This window comes from Vidua chalybeata, chromosome 4, assembly GCF_026979565.1.
Source record: "Vidua chalybeata isolate OUT-0048 chromosome 4, bVidCha1 merged haplotype, whole genome shotgun sequence".
In the NCBI taxonomy this organism is placed as follows: Eukaryota; Metazoa; Chordata; class Aves; order Passeriformes; family Viduidae; genus Vidua; species Vidua chalybeata.
The window spans coordinates 24854502-24868059 of NC_071533.1; the positions used below are offsets into that span (position 1 = coordinate 24854502).

A 13558-nucleotide genomic window follows, 5' to 3' on the forward strand; every position below is an offset into this window, starting at 1 on the left:
TAGAGTGTACGTACCAGCCACTTTCCTGTGCTCAAAGTCCTCGATGGGCCTTACACAGGATTGTTCTTATCAAATCCTCCACGTTTTGCCCCTCAGAAGACATTTTTGCTATGACACGTGCATACAGGCTGAGTGACAAGGTACAGGCTTCCTTTTATTTGCACTGAGGCTTCTCTGTATGGAGATGGGGAGCTACAGAGACATCTGCACTCTTTGCTGTCATGCTTCACCTGTGGGGAAGGTAGGACAGCTTTCTGCAGCAGTACCATGGTACCTTTCTGCTTCTCCACTGCCTGTCAAGTGTGATCTCTTTACATAGGTGAAACTGACAGTCACTCTGCAGCTGCAGACTGAGACTTTCTTTTCCTTGGTGTGTGTGCTGGCCATTGCAGTGAGCAAACTTGGAAATGCCAATCCCATGCCATTGCCACAGGTCTCCAGTGTTGGTCTGTGCATCCACTCAAAGGCAACAGGCATGGCACTCTACCCACACCGGTATTTTTTGTATAACTTCTGGGATCCTAAGTTATAAAGAAATCTTCTGTAACAGCTGTGAGGTATGACAAGAAAACAACTAACTGTTTGCTTACTTAATGACCATTAGTCTTTATGGCGCTTCTGGTTCATTTATAGCTCAGGACTGAGATAAAGGTTGGCATTGACCCTACAACAATCAGCTCTTGTATGTGGCCAATACAGTTGCTGGGGAACACAATGCCAATATTTTCTGTGTTGACACCAGCACCTGTTCTGTTTCTTAAGCAGGGTGGCTTCTGTGCAAATAACTCCTGTGAGTGTTCGCATCAACTGGATTCCAGTTCGCTGTGTAGAATTGAGCATAACAGAGTAGTTAAAGAGATTTCCTCATTCATTGTAAAAAGAGCATCTTGTCCATGTACATACCATATATTCCTCATGTCTTATGGATTAGTGACTTTGGTACTGTTTTCCCATCAGTTGTTAATGGGGCCAGAAGACAGCAGGAATAAATTGAAATTGCTCATACTATTGGGAGTGGCAGTGAATGCTTCTGACCCGTGCTTTCTGTGGTCAGAACACACAGTTCTGACCCGTGCTTTCTGTGGCATTTTGTTATAGTCAGTAAAGATCAGCAAACAGTAATAAGAGTTTATAGGGGTCCTGCTCAAATCTGTTACAAAACAATAACATTGTTTTTATGTAGTCCCTCTGCTGATTGCCAGGCATAGCCCACAGGTGTAAATCCACGATGGGATTTAATGTGATGATGGATAAACCCAGTTGTCTCTCAAATTTCCCTCCCTCCAAAGGGGATAGGGAAGCCACCAGTTCTGAACATGTCCCACTCATTTGGAGTATCACAGAAGATATGGTATTTTCAGCCTTTCCAATGTTGGGCGGCACAGAGGAGATATTTTGTAAGTTCTCATCTATATTCTGAACTGTGGTGTAGGCTTGCTTTGGGCTCCTGGCTTTCTCCAAAATAATGCTGCTGGCTAAAGCCATGTAAACCATTCCAAGTACAACAGCAGCAGCAACTACAGCTGGCCTTCCCCATAACAATTTTGTTGCTGAATGAACATGTACTTTTTCACTCCCTGTGACTGAGTTGAAGAGGAAGAAGAAGACAACTTTTGCATGTGGGGAGATTACTGTCATAATAAACACCTGAGCAAACTTTACTATATCCTGTCTTGCCTGTAACTCTGCATATGTGCCAGAACTTACAATGCCAAGAATTCTATTGAGTTTGTTCTTCCACCTTCACCCAGCCAAGATACATTCCCCAGTTCTCCTCCAAACCATTTTAATTTAAATAAATATAATGAAATCTCATCTAAAATTATGAGACCTCTGTTTTCTGAGAAGCATGACACTGAAATCATGGTGGGGAGAGATATCTTCTCGGGGTAATTCTGGCCTAAGCAACCATCAGCCCTACGCACAGCTGCTCGTATTTGCCCTGTGTCATCCCCTGCTTCATGCTGCCACAACTGCTTCCTTAGCTGGTTGAGGAGCTAATCAGAAGCAAAAATCCAGATGGAAAATAGCCCAGGGAAAAGGGGAGAGGGAAGGAGTTTTCTGCCAGATCAGTTCCTCCATCTCATCTCAAATGCGTGTGTTTACGCCCTGCAGCAATAATGGGAACAAATTCATCTGGGGAAGGGGGGCAGTCAGGGTGGTGACTATTTAAACCAGTTTTACCACCCTCGATGAATACCAAGCTCTTGCTTCAAATAAAAGCTCCTCCCAAAGTCCCCAGTGTAAGGAAATTGTCTGGTTGATTTCTCTAGCTCCCACTTTAGTCTGTGTACTACTTGTTGCTAGAGCTTTGATGCTTGTCACAAGTGTGTCAGCAGTCTGTCCCTGCCTACGCCTCTCCCTGCTGTCACCACTGCTTTGCCTTTCAAGGAACTTTTGTGGTCTGACTTTCAGAATACAGAGTTTCTTAGGAAATATCAAAGAGGAGGCAAGACGTAACACATGAATTGCCTATGTAATATGTGACTCTCTGTGTGAGCACGAAGTCTTCCCAGTGTTCCCCGCACCACTTTATTCCTCTGCCAGGCTGTGTTTGGGCTGGACACTTTGTGCAGCACTGGCATGGTGCTGCAATTTGACATAGTTTATTGTTATTGCTTAACAGTTTCATAACCTCTTACTTTCACTACTGGGTAGAAATGAAGGGCTTTGATGAGGAGATTGCATTACAGGACCAGTTTTGTAAAGAAAAACAAAACTTGGAAAAGAGGTTACACTACTACGTCTCATCCCAGCTTGTTTTTTACTAGACAGTCCTTCGGGGACATAGCGTGGCAGTGCTAAAGCCAAACGCTCTGCCAGCCTCTGTCAGAGGGACATTAGTTGTGTCCCCTGGCAGATGTTGTGGCAATAATTGTGCGTGAGACTGACACCGATTAGACTGCACCACGGGGCTCCCACCAGGCATTTCCTACAGCAGCGAGGGCCGCAGGTTTGGGTATCACAGCAGCAGCAGTGATTGCTACTGATGGCTGTTGGGGCTCTTCCCAGGATAAGTCCAGTCCAAGCTTAGATGCCAGCAACTCCTGCTGTTTTGACATGAGCTTGATTAGGCTGGCGCTACAGAGGATCACTAGACAGCACATGTGTGCCAGAGGCCATTGCTAACAGACAGGATAATAAGATCTCTTTCAGGAGCTAATCCAGAGGGTATTATGAACAGGTGTTTTGGTGTCCGCTCCCCTGGCTATCACAGCATGGTGGTTGGCTGTGGTATCCTTCTCAGGCCCTTGGCAGGCTTTCACCTTGGTTTTGGCCCCTCTGTGTGGAGCAGGACAGAGCCTGGTTTGAGACAAGCATCAGCTCCATGCTGCTTCCTACATCCTGGAGGGGCTTTCATGTCCTTCTCAGCCCTTTGCTTCATTGTCCTGGGGGACTGATCGCCTTTCAAACCTGTAGAGCCGGTGTTTCCAGCCCAAAAGCTACACCTCTCAGTGGGGTCAGGAGACTGGCAGATGCAACTTGATATGCAAGGAGCTGGGGACCTGACCAGGCTGTCGGAGTGAGGGTCGAGTGGGTGGCTGGCCTCCCCTTCCCACTGGCCTTGCTCTCTGCTTCCACCTGGCCGGCAGTGCAGAGAGGGAAGGGGGCTGCCGTGCCACGCTCGGGCATCTCCCTGCCAGAGCCTGGAGGAGGCAATTCCCGCTCCTCTGTGCCGGCACCCCCGGCCCTGCGGCGGGGTGAGGAGCGTGCCCTGCAGCAGGGAGAGGGCCCGGGAGCGGCTGCGGTTTGGGGCTGGCTCTGAAAGCGGCCCCGCCAGGCGCGCTTGCACACAGGGCAGGTGAATGCAAACGCTGCCCGGGGCGGCAGCTTCCCGGGGGTGGAGCTGCTCCGGCACAGGTGGCAGGGCTGAGCCCGGGGCCCTGCGGAGCCTGGCGAGCCCTGCTGCAAAATCAAGGCCAAAGCAACCAGTCTTCACCTGGGCAGGGCGGCCACCTCCCTGAAAACCGAGCTATTGTCCCCCCTCCACCTCCACCACCACCACGCAAAGCTGTCCCTGGCGAGCATGGACTGTCCGGGGAAGGAAGGCACCGGGGGAAGGAAGAGGAATTTGACCCTGCTAAGGAACAAGCTGTACATGGGGCAGAGGAGGAGGACGGAGCCCGTGGTAGAGAGCACCACCACCGCCGGGGACCACGGCAACTTGAGGAGGAGTCAGTCCGACAGGACAGAGTACAGCCAGAAATTGCAAGGTACTGGGGAAGCTTTTGCGTGCTCTGCTACCAGGGATGCTCTGAGCTGGGGAGGTGTCTCCATGCTCTCCAGGCTGCAGCCTTCAGATAAGGAAGGGAATGGCAGGCTCTGCCCCCCCGCCCCCACACCCACAGCTGGAATGAGCAATGGCCCCTCTCAGCCTTGTCCCCCACCTCCAGGCTGTGAGATGTTTCCCCTAATTTTTCTAAATGGTGTTTTGTAGACGGGACACAAAATATAATTGAAGGTTTTGGTGAGTGCCTGCAAAACTCGTATGCAACCAAATCTTTCTCATTCACCAGAATGCATTTGCAGCACAAACAGTAATGTGAAAATAGGATGGCTCCATCCTATCTGTCTTTGGCTGTTGCATTAAGCGGGGTATGTGCCAAGTCATTAGAAGCATCAAGGACTTTTTTTTTTTTTTCTCAATTAAAAATATTGTGGTCTATAAACTGTTGCATAGATTGTAGAAGCCTGAACTAAAGTATGTCCAAATACATGTTCAGATGGATATACTGATGAAAATTATACCATTCTGTGATTATGGAGAGAGTTGCTTTTCAAATAACCAAATTGCATATGAACCGCAAATTGTAGTAAAGTATGTCAGTACTGGATTTGTCAATCAAAAATTAAATGTGATGCCACAAATTGAGGAAAAGCATGAAGAATGTGAATGGCAATTTCTGGGAGTGCTCTGGAACACTAACAGATGAATTTCTGTGGGTTTCCAGGGTTTTGAACAACAGAGTTTGAGTATTATTATAACTGTGTATTACTAATAGTGCTATAACTGCTTAGTGACAGTCATTCTTGCAACCATAATCCTTTATGAGGAAATAAAATAGAAAAATACTTTGGATTGCTGTACTGTGGTTTTGATGCACTTAATTAGGAAGTTGCATTGCTTCAGAGAGACAATAAAAGCAGAAAATAAAATAATAAGCCTGAAAATAATAGGTTTTCTGTGGGGACTGCATATGCTGAGAACAGAGAGGTTCATCAGTTGTGCTATTCCCTTCTCATGACAGCTAATCAATGAGAAGGTGAAAAATACTCAGGTCAGGCCCAGGATTCAGGAATCTGGCTGGGGTGTTTCAGGGCACAATCATGGATCGCTGTGGCAAGCTCCTGGCACATGTCCCATCAAAACAGCAGATTGTAACTCGTGAATGGGCTTGGCCAGGTGAGGTCAAGGCTATCAGAGAAGTATCCAGCAAAAAGGTGTGAAATCTTTCTGTCCTGTGTCAGCCGTATTCAAGCCATGAATGTCTCCTGTTTAAAATCTGAAGCCGAAGCAGTGGGGAAGCCCAGGAAGTCATGGCAGAGCGTGAGGTTATGTTTATGGCAGCAGTCCAAGGAGACAGTAAATCCAACTTTACAGCTCCTGCCACACGCTGAGACTGCCATGGCCGCGTATTGCAAAGCACGGTCTGGTATCAGCTCACTCTGTTTGCTTGCGTTTGTTTAAGAAAAACAGGGATGGGTTAAAAAGGTACCTGCAGGCTTTGCATTGGATTAGAAGTTGCCTGTCGTCAGAGTGAAAATACAAAGGCGATAGAAATTCCTATAAAGGATATTTGCAGTCGCCATAGAAATGCAGTTGTGTGCCAAGACCTGACCTGGATCAAATTTTTCTGAGGAAGATGTGCCTGGATCTGATAACGATCACGGATCCCGGACCTAATGTGCTGCCTGCCCGCACTGACGTTGTGCTGTGGTTGTACACCTTTGTGTTCTGCATTTTTCTCGTAGTACTTGGATGCAAAGCAGCTTACAGCAAGGAAGTGGTTTTGTTGGCACAAAGCTTTTGAGTTTTTCATTCTTGTTAAAAAAACCAGCAGCTCTGTTGGTGACAGCTTGTCTGGTGTGTGTCACCTGGTCGGGACTTTCTGATCACCCTAGAGTGGTAAATGCTTTGTAAAAAGATACAAATAGTAATTTGCACTTGCCTCCAATACGAATTGTGGGAAAAGCTCTGTGTTTTGTTTCCTCTCCCTTCTATTGGCTCCCGTTAATATGTTCTCTAACACATAATCTGCAGACCTGGGCTAGGTATTAGCACAGACAAGGATGTGTAAGACAGAGAGATGCAACAGCGGCAAGCCCTGCAGAAGGAAATCTGTGAATGGGGCAGGTTTGCACAGGTAAAAGTCAGGGGCTGCAGGACCCTGATCTGTGCTAGTGGCGGGCAGCCTAGGCAGAGCACAGGGACCAAGGTGTCTTTACAGACCCCGGCGCCTACATCAGCATTGCAGTACATTTGTGCAAGGTGAAGCGTAGGCGAGGCACCTCTCGAGGGCCTTTCCAGCCCCCTGCATACTCTAAAGTTTTCCCTGAGTAGGAACCGGGCTGCTGCCCTCCTCAGCCATTTCTAGCAGCTCTGAGGTATATGCTCAAAATGCAGCTCAGTGTGGTGGAAATAGAGGCCCCCAAATAAAAGCCTGTGAAGAAAACAAAACAAAAAACCCAAGAGAGCAAGCAGTCAGGCATAAAAACTCCCAAGAATCCAATTTCTGCGTTTGGATTTCTTTTAAGTTTTGTTTTATACAGTAGACCAGTGTTTTCTATGAAGAGTGAGAAAGAGATTTTCTCACTCTAGATCTCCAGGGTAATCGAGGTGGTTTGTTCTGTCAGTCTACAAACAGCAGTGCACAATAGCATTGCCAAAGGTGAAAACTTCTGCAAGTGTTTTTCACTTTAAAATTAAGGATTCGTTAAGACACAAGAAAGCATTTTCTTGGTTAATGACTACAGTAGATGCATCTATTCAATAGCTTATCTGGTGTGAATGGCCATGCAACGTTTCCTGACTTTACTCTTTTTAAAAAGGAAACAAGATGCAAAGTAACTATTATATTCTCAAGGAGCTTGGCAAGCATTCCTGCCTGTACTTCAGCTCATCCTGTGGGATAACCAAATGCCTGCCAGCCTCATTTTAGATAGGGGAAAATAAGGTGATTGCCATCAAATGCCAGGTTCATGATAAAACCATGCAGTCATTTAGAACTTAGATTACACTTGCATACTTGGAAGAGTCCCAAAATACCTTGATCAGGCCAAATATATTTCTTCCATCAACTGGACATTACTTTTCTGAAGAGGGAAGAGTGGGGTTGAGGAAGATATATTCACTAGCATCTGTGGTGAAGATGCAGAAATAACATCAAGGATCATTATAAGAGCTAAGGCAGAGCTCCTGTGACATTTCTATGCATTGCACTGCTCTACATTCACTACAAAATTCAGCAAGTATATTCTTTCAAGAGGAATGAAGAAGTTGCAAAACAAAAAGTGATATTTAGCATCTCTATTTTCAAATGTATTATCTATAGCTGGTTAGCTGGTATGAATTATCTTTTATACAGTGAAAATCCATCAGTAGCAGCTTTAAGAGTAACTATATTAATATTTATATATTGTATGAATGTTGGGATCAGTCTTTGAATTAACCCAAAGCTTCCAGTCTGTGAGTACCTGTATATTTCAATAAAAGGGGTTTGCTTGATGCAGTTATTGGCACATAAATGTTTGCAAGATCAGGGCAAATTAGCATAAAGATGCTATTAACTAAAAAGGGCACACCATGAAAAGGCATTTGAAACATAGTTCACTATCTGTTAGGTTTTGGGCAGATTGCTGGGTTTTGTTAATAATTCTATGCCAGACTTGTGCTTGCTGTGAAAAATGAGCTACAGAAAGTGGTGAGTTTCCTGAAGGACTCAGAGATCACATTTTCAGTGCTCAGCGAAACAATTAATGCCTCAAAAAAAGCATCCTGTCTTTCAAATTATTACATATTAACTCCCTTACAACTCTGGCTGTGAAAGGGTCAACTGCCCTGGTAAATGATTTGCACACAGTTCAATTTAAAATGCATCAGGGACAGACCCATATTAGATAGTGATTCAAATCACACAGCTGCCACAATACACTGCCTCAGAGCTCACGTCTGATCCCTGAATGCCGTGTGTTTTCTCTGTCTAATGTAGTTATGAGAAATAACTAACACCAGTAATGATGCAGAAACCAGCAAAATTATACAAATTCTTGGAAAGCTACTATCTCTTGCTGTACAAAAGCCCAGTCAGAGGCAGCTCATCCACCTTTGCTCCATCTCAAGCAGGGCACCTTCCTCCATCCCATCCTCCTCCTGCTTGCAGAGCACACCACTCCTTCCTGCATGGGCTGCCCATGCTGTCAGCTTCTTGCACCTCCCACCAGTTGTAAAGATCCTCTGTGTCACTTCTCAGTTCCTTATTTGCTTTGTGTTAACTTTCTACGGACTACAATGCAGATAATATCTTATTTCTCTGCAGAATGTATTGATCTGTGGTGCTGCTGGCTTGCTAAAGTACAGTAAGGAGTAAAATTTCAGGTTATTTCCTGATGTGCAGGAGATGGCTCGATGCAAATTGTCCCCCCTGTGATAAGAAGTCACGATCTAACAAATACTTCTATTTTCTCCCATGCAAATTCAGGCTCGGGGGATCTAATTCTGTTAACTTGTGCTGCAATAAAGCTGGAGTTGTTCCTTGAACTTATTGCAGTGTCTGTCAGGCTGGGAAGTGAGCTTATCTTTTTAGAGCAGAATCCATTTTGTGCCGCAGTGTTTGCACAGCACTTAGCACAACCAAGCCCTGCTGTGGGGCTGAGGACTCCTAGGAGCTACCGCAGTAGAACTGGCAACTGCAGCCCAAGGGAAGACTGGGACACAAGGAGGGTTACAGATCCTCCTCTGAGCATATTAGCAAACATTTTATTAATTGGGATACTTTGCATTGTGGGCCACAGTTCATACAGCTAATCCATGCCAAATCTTGAGGTGCTTGTGTCCTGGAGGAAGTGGTTCAGGTACAGCTCTTCCTCAGTTCCTGCTCTATTAACATACTAGCTCAGTGCCACAGGGATGGTGTATTTATACCGGTATGTGACACCCTGGGAAGGTTTATTTGTAAGTATTGGAGCTAACAATAAGGGCATTCTTCTGTCACCTGATGATAAGCTTTCTTCCCTTCCACCATGGTCACATGAGAGCTCTCTGTAGTCCTGTCAGCACACTCATAATTAGAGCGGTCTGCTGTCAAGGAATTGAAGAAAGAACCTGCATGTTGAATGTAAATATTCTCTGTACCTTATGGAACAGAAAAATGATCAAAGATTGAATGACCTAATTGCACAGAAGTCTCTGATACAGATTTTATAAGCAAACCTGTTGCCCAGGAATACAGGTGCAAGGTCATTCCAGTCCTGCAGTGTTTTCTTACTGGGCTCAGAAAAGGGGATTTTTGCATGTGTTGCTCACAGCCTGTGCACAGCAAACCTGCTCCTGTACAATGCTGCTGTTTTTCTTTTATTGAGCCTCTCAATAAAAGAAAAAAAAAAAAGGTTTTCCTCAAGCCCCTCCCAATACTTTTCTATTGCAATATCCAAGTTGGTCTTCAGTGGCCTAATTTGCACCATGTTTGTACCGTATTGTTGCACTGTAAGAACTCTGGTGGGAACTGTAAGGACACCCCATGTGGTCCCTCACAAAGGGAGGGGCATCTGGAGTAAAACTCTGGTGCGTATCTAATATGATGCACTTCCTTTGCACAGAGTCACACTCCATCTTTCCCCACTGCTTGTCCTGTTTTAGGCTCCCTCACTTCCATGGATCCCAGTGTCTCAGTGCCCTGCAGCCTTCCCAGCCTTCCACTGCTCCTGCAGTGGATGCAGGCGTGTAGAGAACAGAGCCAGAGCGACAGCATGAGGAGGGAGAGGAAAGCTGCCTTGGCGGCAGTCTCTGGACTTGGCTGCCTGCATTTCATTCCCAAATCCAACTGATAAAAGTCGGTGTACATTCCCTTGTGTAATTGCTAGGTTATCTGAGGGTAAAGGCTATCTGAGGACTTGCTTTCACAGAGGAATAATTTGTCCAGGGTGATAAAAAACTCATGTTTAACATGTGAAAACACAGTAATTCTGTAATTTGTTTGTTATACCTTGATAACTTATGCTTTCACCAGTCCCTTGTGCCAGGCAAAATCCTCGTATCTGTGCAGTGCAAGTACAGAACTCACATTCCTTTGGCATCTTTCAAATGCTGCCTAAGTAACAAAAAGGTCTGTAACTCACTCCACGCACCAGCATCACTGTACTTGTTCCTATATTCTGTGCTAGTTCCTTTGGTTCCACATGGGAAGCACTGGAATGGGGAAAAATCTGGGTCCCCACACCAAGAGCAAATGTAATATCCAATCAGAGCATCTTACCTGGGAGCAAGGATGGATAGGACAGACCTCTTGGAGCTGCTCACTCTCTAGACATGAAAGCCAGGGAGATTTATGCACAGAGTGGCTGCTCCTCTGTTCACTTGATGTGGGTCCCTGTAGTGAATGAATAAAATGTAAAGAGTATTTCTCCACTACCTCTTTGAAGATTAAGGTTTGAAAATTAAAGTATTAAGTTACCTTTAAAACAAACTGCTAGAAACTGCTTTATTTCAGAAAATGAGGCATCCTGCTGAAAGTTTTTCATAGAGTTTTTAGTTGATACATTAAGCGATCAGCAGACTTTTGATACACCAGAGCAGTGAGCAACAAACTTTTGATACATTAAGCGAGCAAGAAGCAAACTTTTTGATACACCAGGGAGCCAGCCAATGAACTTCATGAAGTGGATGTGATGATTGCTGCTCTCAAAACCCTCTAAAAACAAACGCCTAAATTGTCACTGGGGGGACTGCGCTCCAAAAATCTACACAGTGCCGGAATCTTTGCTGTCTGTGCTGTCCTTTGCTGTCCTGGCTGCTCCAATGAGGCTGCCCATGCTCCCCATCTCGCTCTGGTCCTGCTGCTGTGGCGCTGCTCCCTTGCTGGGTCACTGGACTGCTCTTGGAGAGACTTCACCGGAGAAAGACCCACTGCACCCTTGCGGATCTTCGCCATCGCACTCTATAAGCCAGCGCTGGACCCATGGTGGTGGTAACCCCTTTCCTGTGCTTCTTGTAATTATTCTGGCATTTTCCTACTTTTCTGATTTTCTCTGTTTCTTTCCTCTTTTATGAAAAATAAAATCGCATTATCGTTCTGGATCCCAATATTTAACCTCCTTTGTGTTTTAATCTCGCTTTCAGGTATGTTTAGCACCTGGTACTTTTCTGCAGTTGTGGATTGAGGCAAACCTGCCTCTCCTCCCTTTAAGCAGATTGGAACAGTCCCCCAGTATCTCCCCTGGGACTAGAAGAGAGCTGCTGCATTTGCACATTGCAAGCTCTGTTCCTCCATGCCCTCACCACATTGTGGGATGTCTCCATCTGGGGGACATCTTTAGACTTCACACTTGCAAGAAACTGCTTTTGTAGCTTTTGTCCTTGTCATCACATAATGAACCTCTTGTTTCGCGCAACTACAGTCATGTACTTCAATACACAGTTGAAAAACCTACGTCATCTCCAAAGGAATGTCCTCTAGAAAGGCAACTCCTGCAGATAGCTGACATCACAAAAGCATTAATTACAAACATTGCCTTCTACTTTTTATTCTTATGTCTAGTAAAAGTTCCAGTTCATTTTTTGTAAACGGGGCTTAAGACATAATGGTTTAATAATCTATTCAACAGACTATTTTTTCATTTTTCTATACTTGGTATCTCTGAGGACAAATGAGTCAAATTCTTACTGTAGCAGTTAATCCTCAGCAATGTCTTTTCCTGCTAATCCTCTCTTCAGCTGTTCCAGGGCTGGTACACATTACCAGGTAGAAATGAGTCTGATTATATTCCAGATATGCACTCACTGTTTGTGCAATCATTAAACTTGCACTTACTCCACAAGGATTTCAGCAAACTACTAATGTTCTCAGACTGGTCAAAAGCAATCAACTGAACATGAAATCATACATTTTGGCTGTAATCATCACATCAAAATCTTGCTGTTGCATTCTATAGAGACAGATACGCCTGAAATGAAAAAGTGAACATATCAAGTGAAAATGGAAAATTATATTACATTTAACTAAAAGAAACATTTATTAAAAAACATGTTTTCTATAAGGAAACAGCATCTAACTAATATTTCTCATGATTACTTCTTCCTGTTGAGAATAATTTTTCTTTCCTGGCATTATTATGTATCATGCAATAATGATAATAGATGAGCCCTGACCTAATTCAAGAATCAAATTTGATCAGGGCTATCTAATGACACAAACTGAAAGAACAGCCTCTCGAGGGATTATGACTTCCAGCCTGAAGTGAAATACAGTGGCTTTATTTTGCTCATATAATGGCCTCCCCTGCCAACAGTATAACAGATTAGAAAGTTGTTTTTTTTATATAGCATCTTGTATTTACCTTAAAATTCCCATCTGATATCATAACATCTGTGTCTAAGACAAAATTACACTTCTGAGATCTTCCTCTCTATGCTTTCTCAGGAGCTGCCCTGAACTCTTCACACGCAGTTACATGCATGCAAACAGTTTCACACCCAATCTGAAGAAAAATCCTGATTTTGGTGCAAAAGTGAAATAGAAATGGATTGTTCATGTGGTTCCTTGTGAATTTATAAATGTGGTTGCATACTGTAAGTTTTTAGACAAAAAAGTACTTGCTGCTTTAACATGCCAGCAGCAGGCAAGGCAGTCCCGTTCTGCAACCCTAGCAGTAAATTTCTCAGAGGGAGTTGTGAAGTGATACTGGTACCAGTTTTGCTCTCCTTCTCACTAAAGGCAGAGTCTGTAATATTCAGCACACAGCACCTTTGGTGGATGAACTCTGCAGCAGTGCAAACCCTTGTGTAGTTCATGCACTCACACCAGCACAAACTCATCAGTGCAAGGTTAAGCCTAAAATTCTTTTGATAGCCAAGGCCTTGCAGAGGGAAGACATTCTCTTTATGTTTCCATTTCATTGTCTCTCTACAAACTCGAGGACAAAATGTTCATGCCTGTGTTATACACAAACTTCAAGGGTAAAAACTCCAAGCTGAAAAGTGTATCTAAATACAAAAAAGTTTGAGAAAACAGCTCCCCTACTCCTCTGCCTTCCATTCCCCCACCCAGGTCTGTTTAGGTTCTTGGTCCTCACTGTTTAAAACTAGTGGTGCAGAGACAGACGTGCTATCCCAAAAGCAGCTATTTAAAGCTATCTGTGGTCACATCAGTCTCACTTGAATACCTGGTACAAGATTCATTAATAAAAATCTGTCCTTTCTGGATATCAGTGGCCAGCATAATTGTAGAAGGGATGGGCAAAGATGATATATTGGATTTATCATATTTTGCACCTCTTGTTGGAAGATGGCTCAAATCCCTCTGTCCTGAATGCTGCTTGGCTCCCACAAGTCCATCTTTGGGCT

General features: G+C 44.5%; 1 protein-coding gene across 1 annotated transcript in view; it reads left to right on the forward strand.

Moving 5' to 3' along the window:
* Window positions 1–4024: 4024 nt before the first annotated feature.
* ARHGEF38 (Rho guanine nucleotide exchange factor 38) overlaps window positions 4025–13558 on the forward strand; it is a 35696-nt gene continuing 26162 nt past the window's right edge. Inside the window, exon 1 of the mRNA XM_053940845.1 lies at window positions 4025–4214. Coding sequence (XP_053796820.1) covers window positions 4028–4214 — 187 coding nt within the window. The 5' untranslated portion in view covers window positions 4025–4027. The remainder of the gene's footprint in view (window positions 4215–13558) is intronic.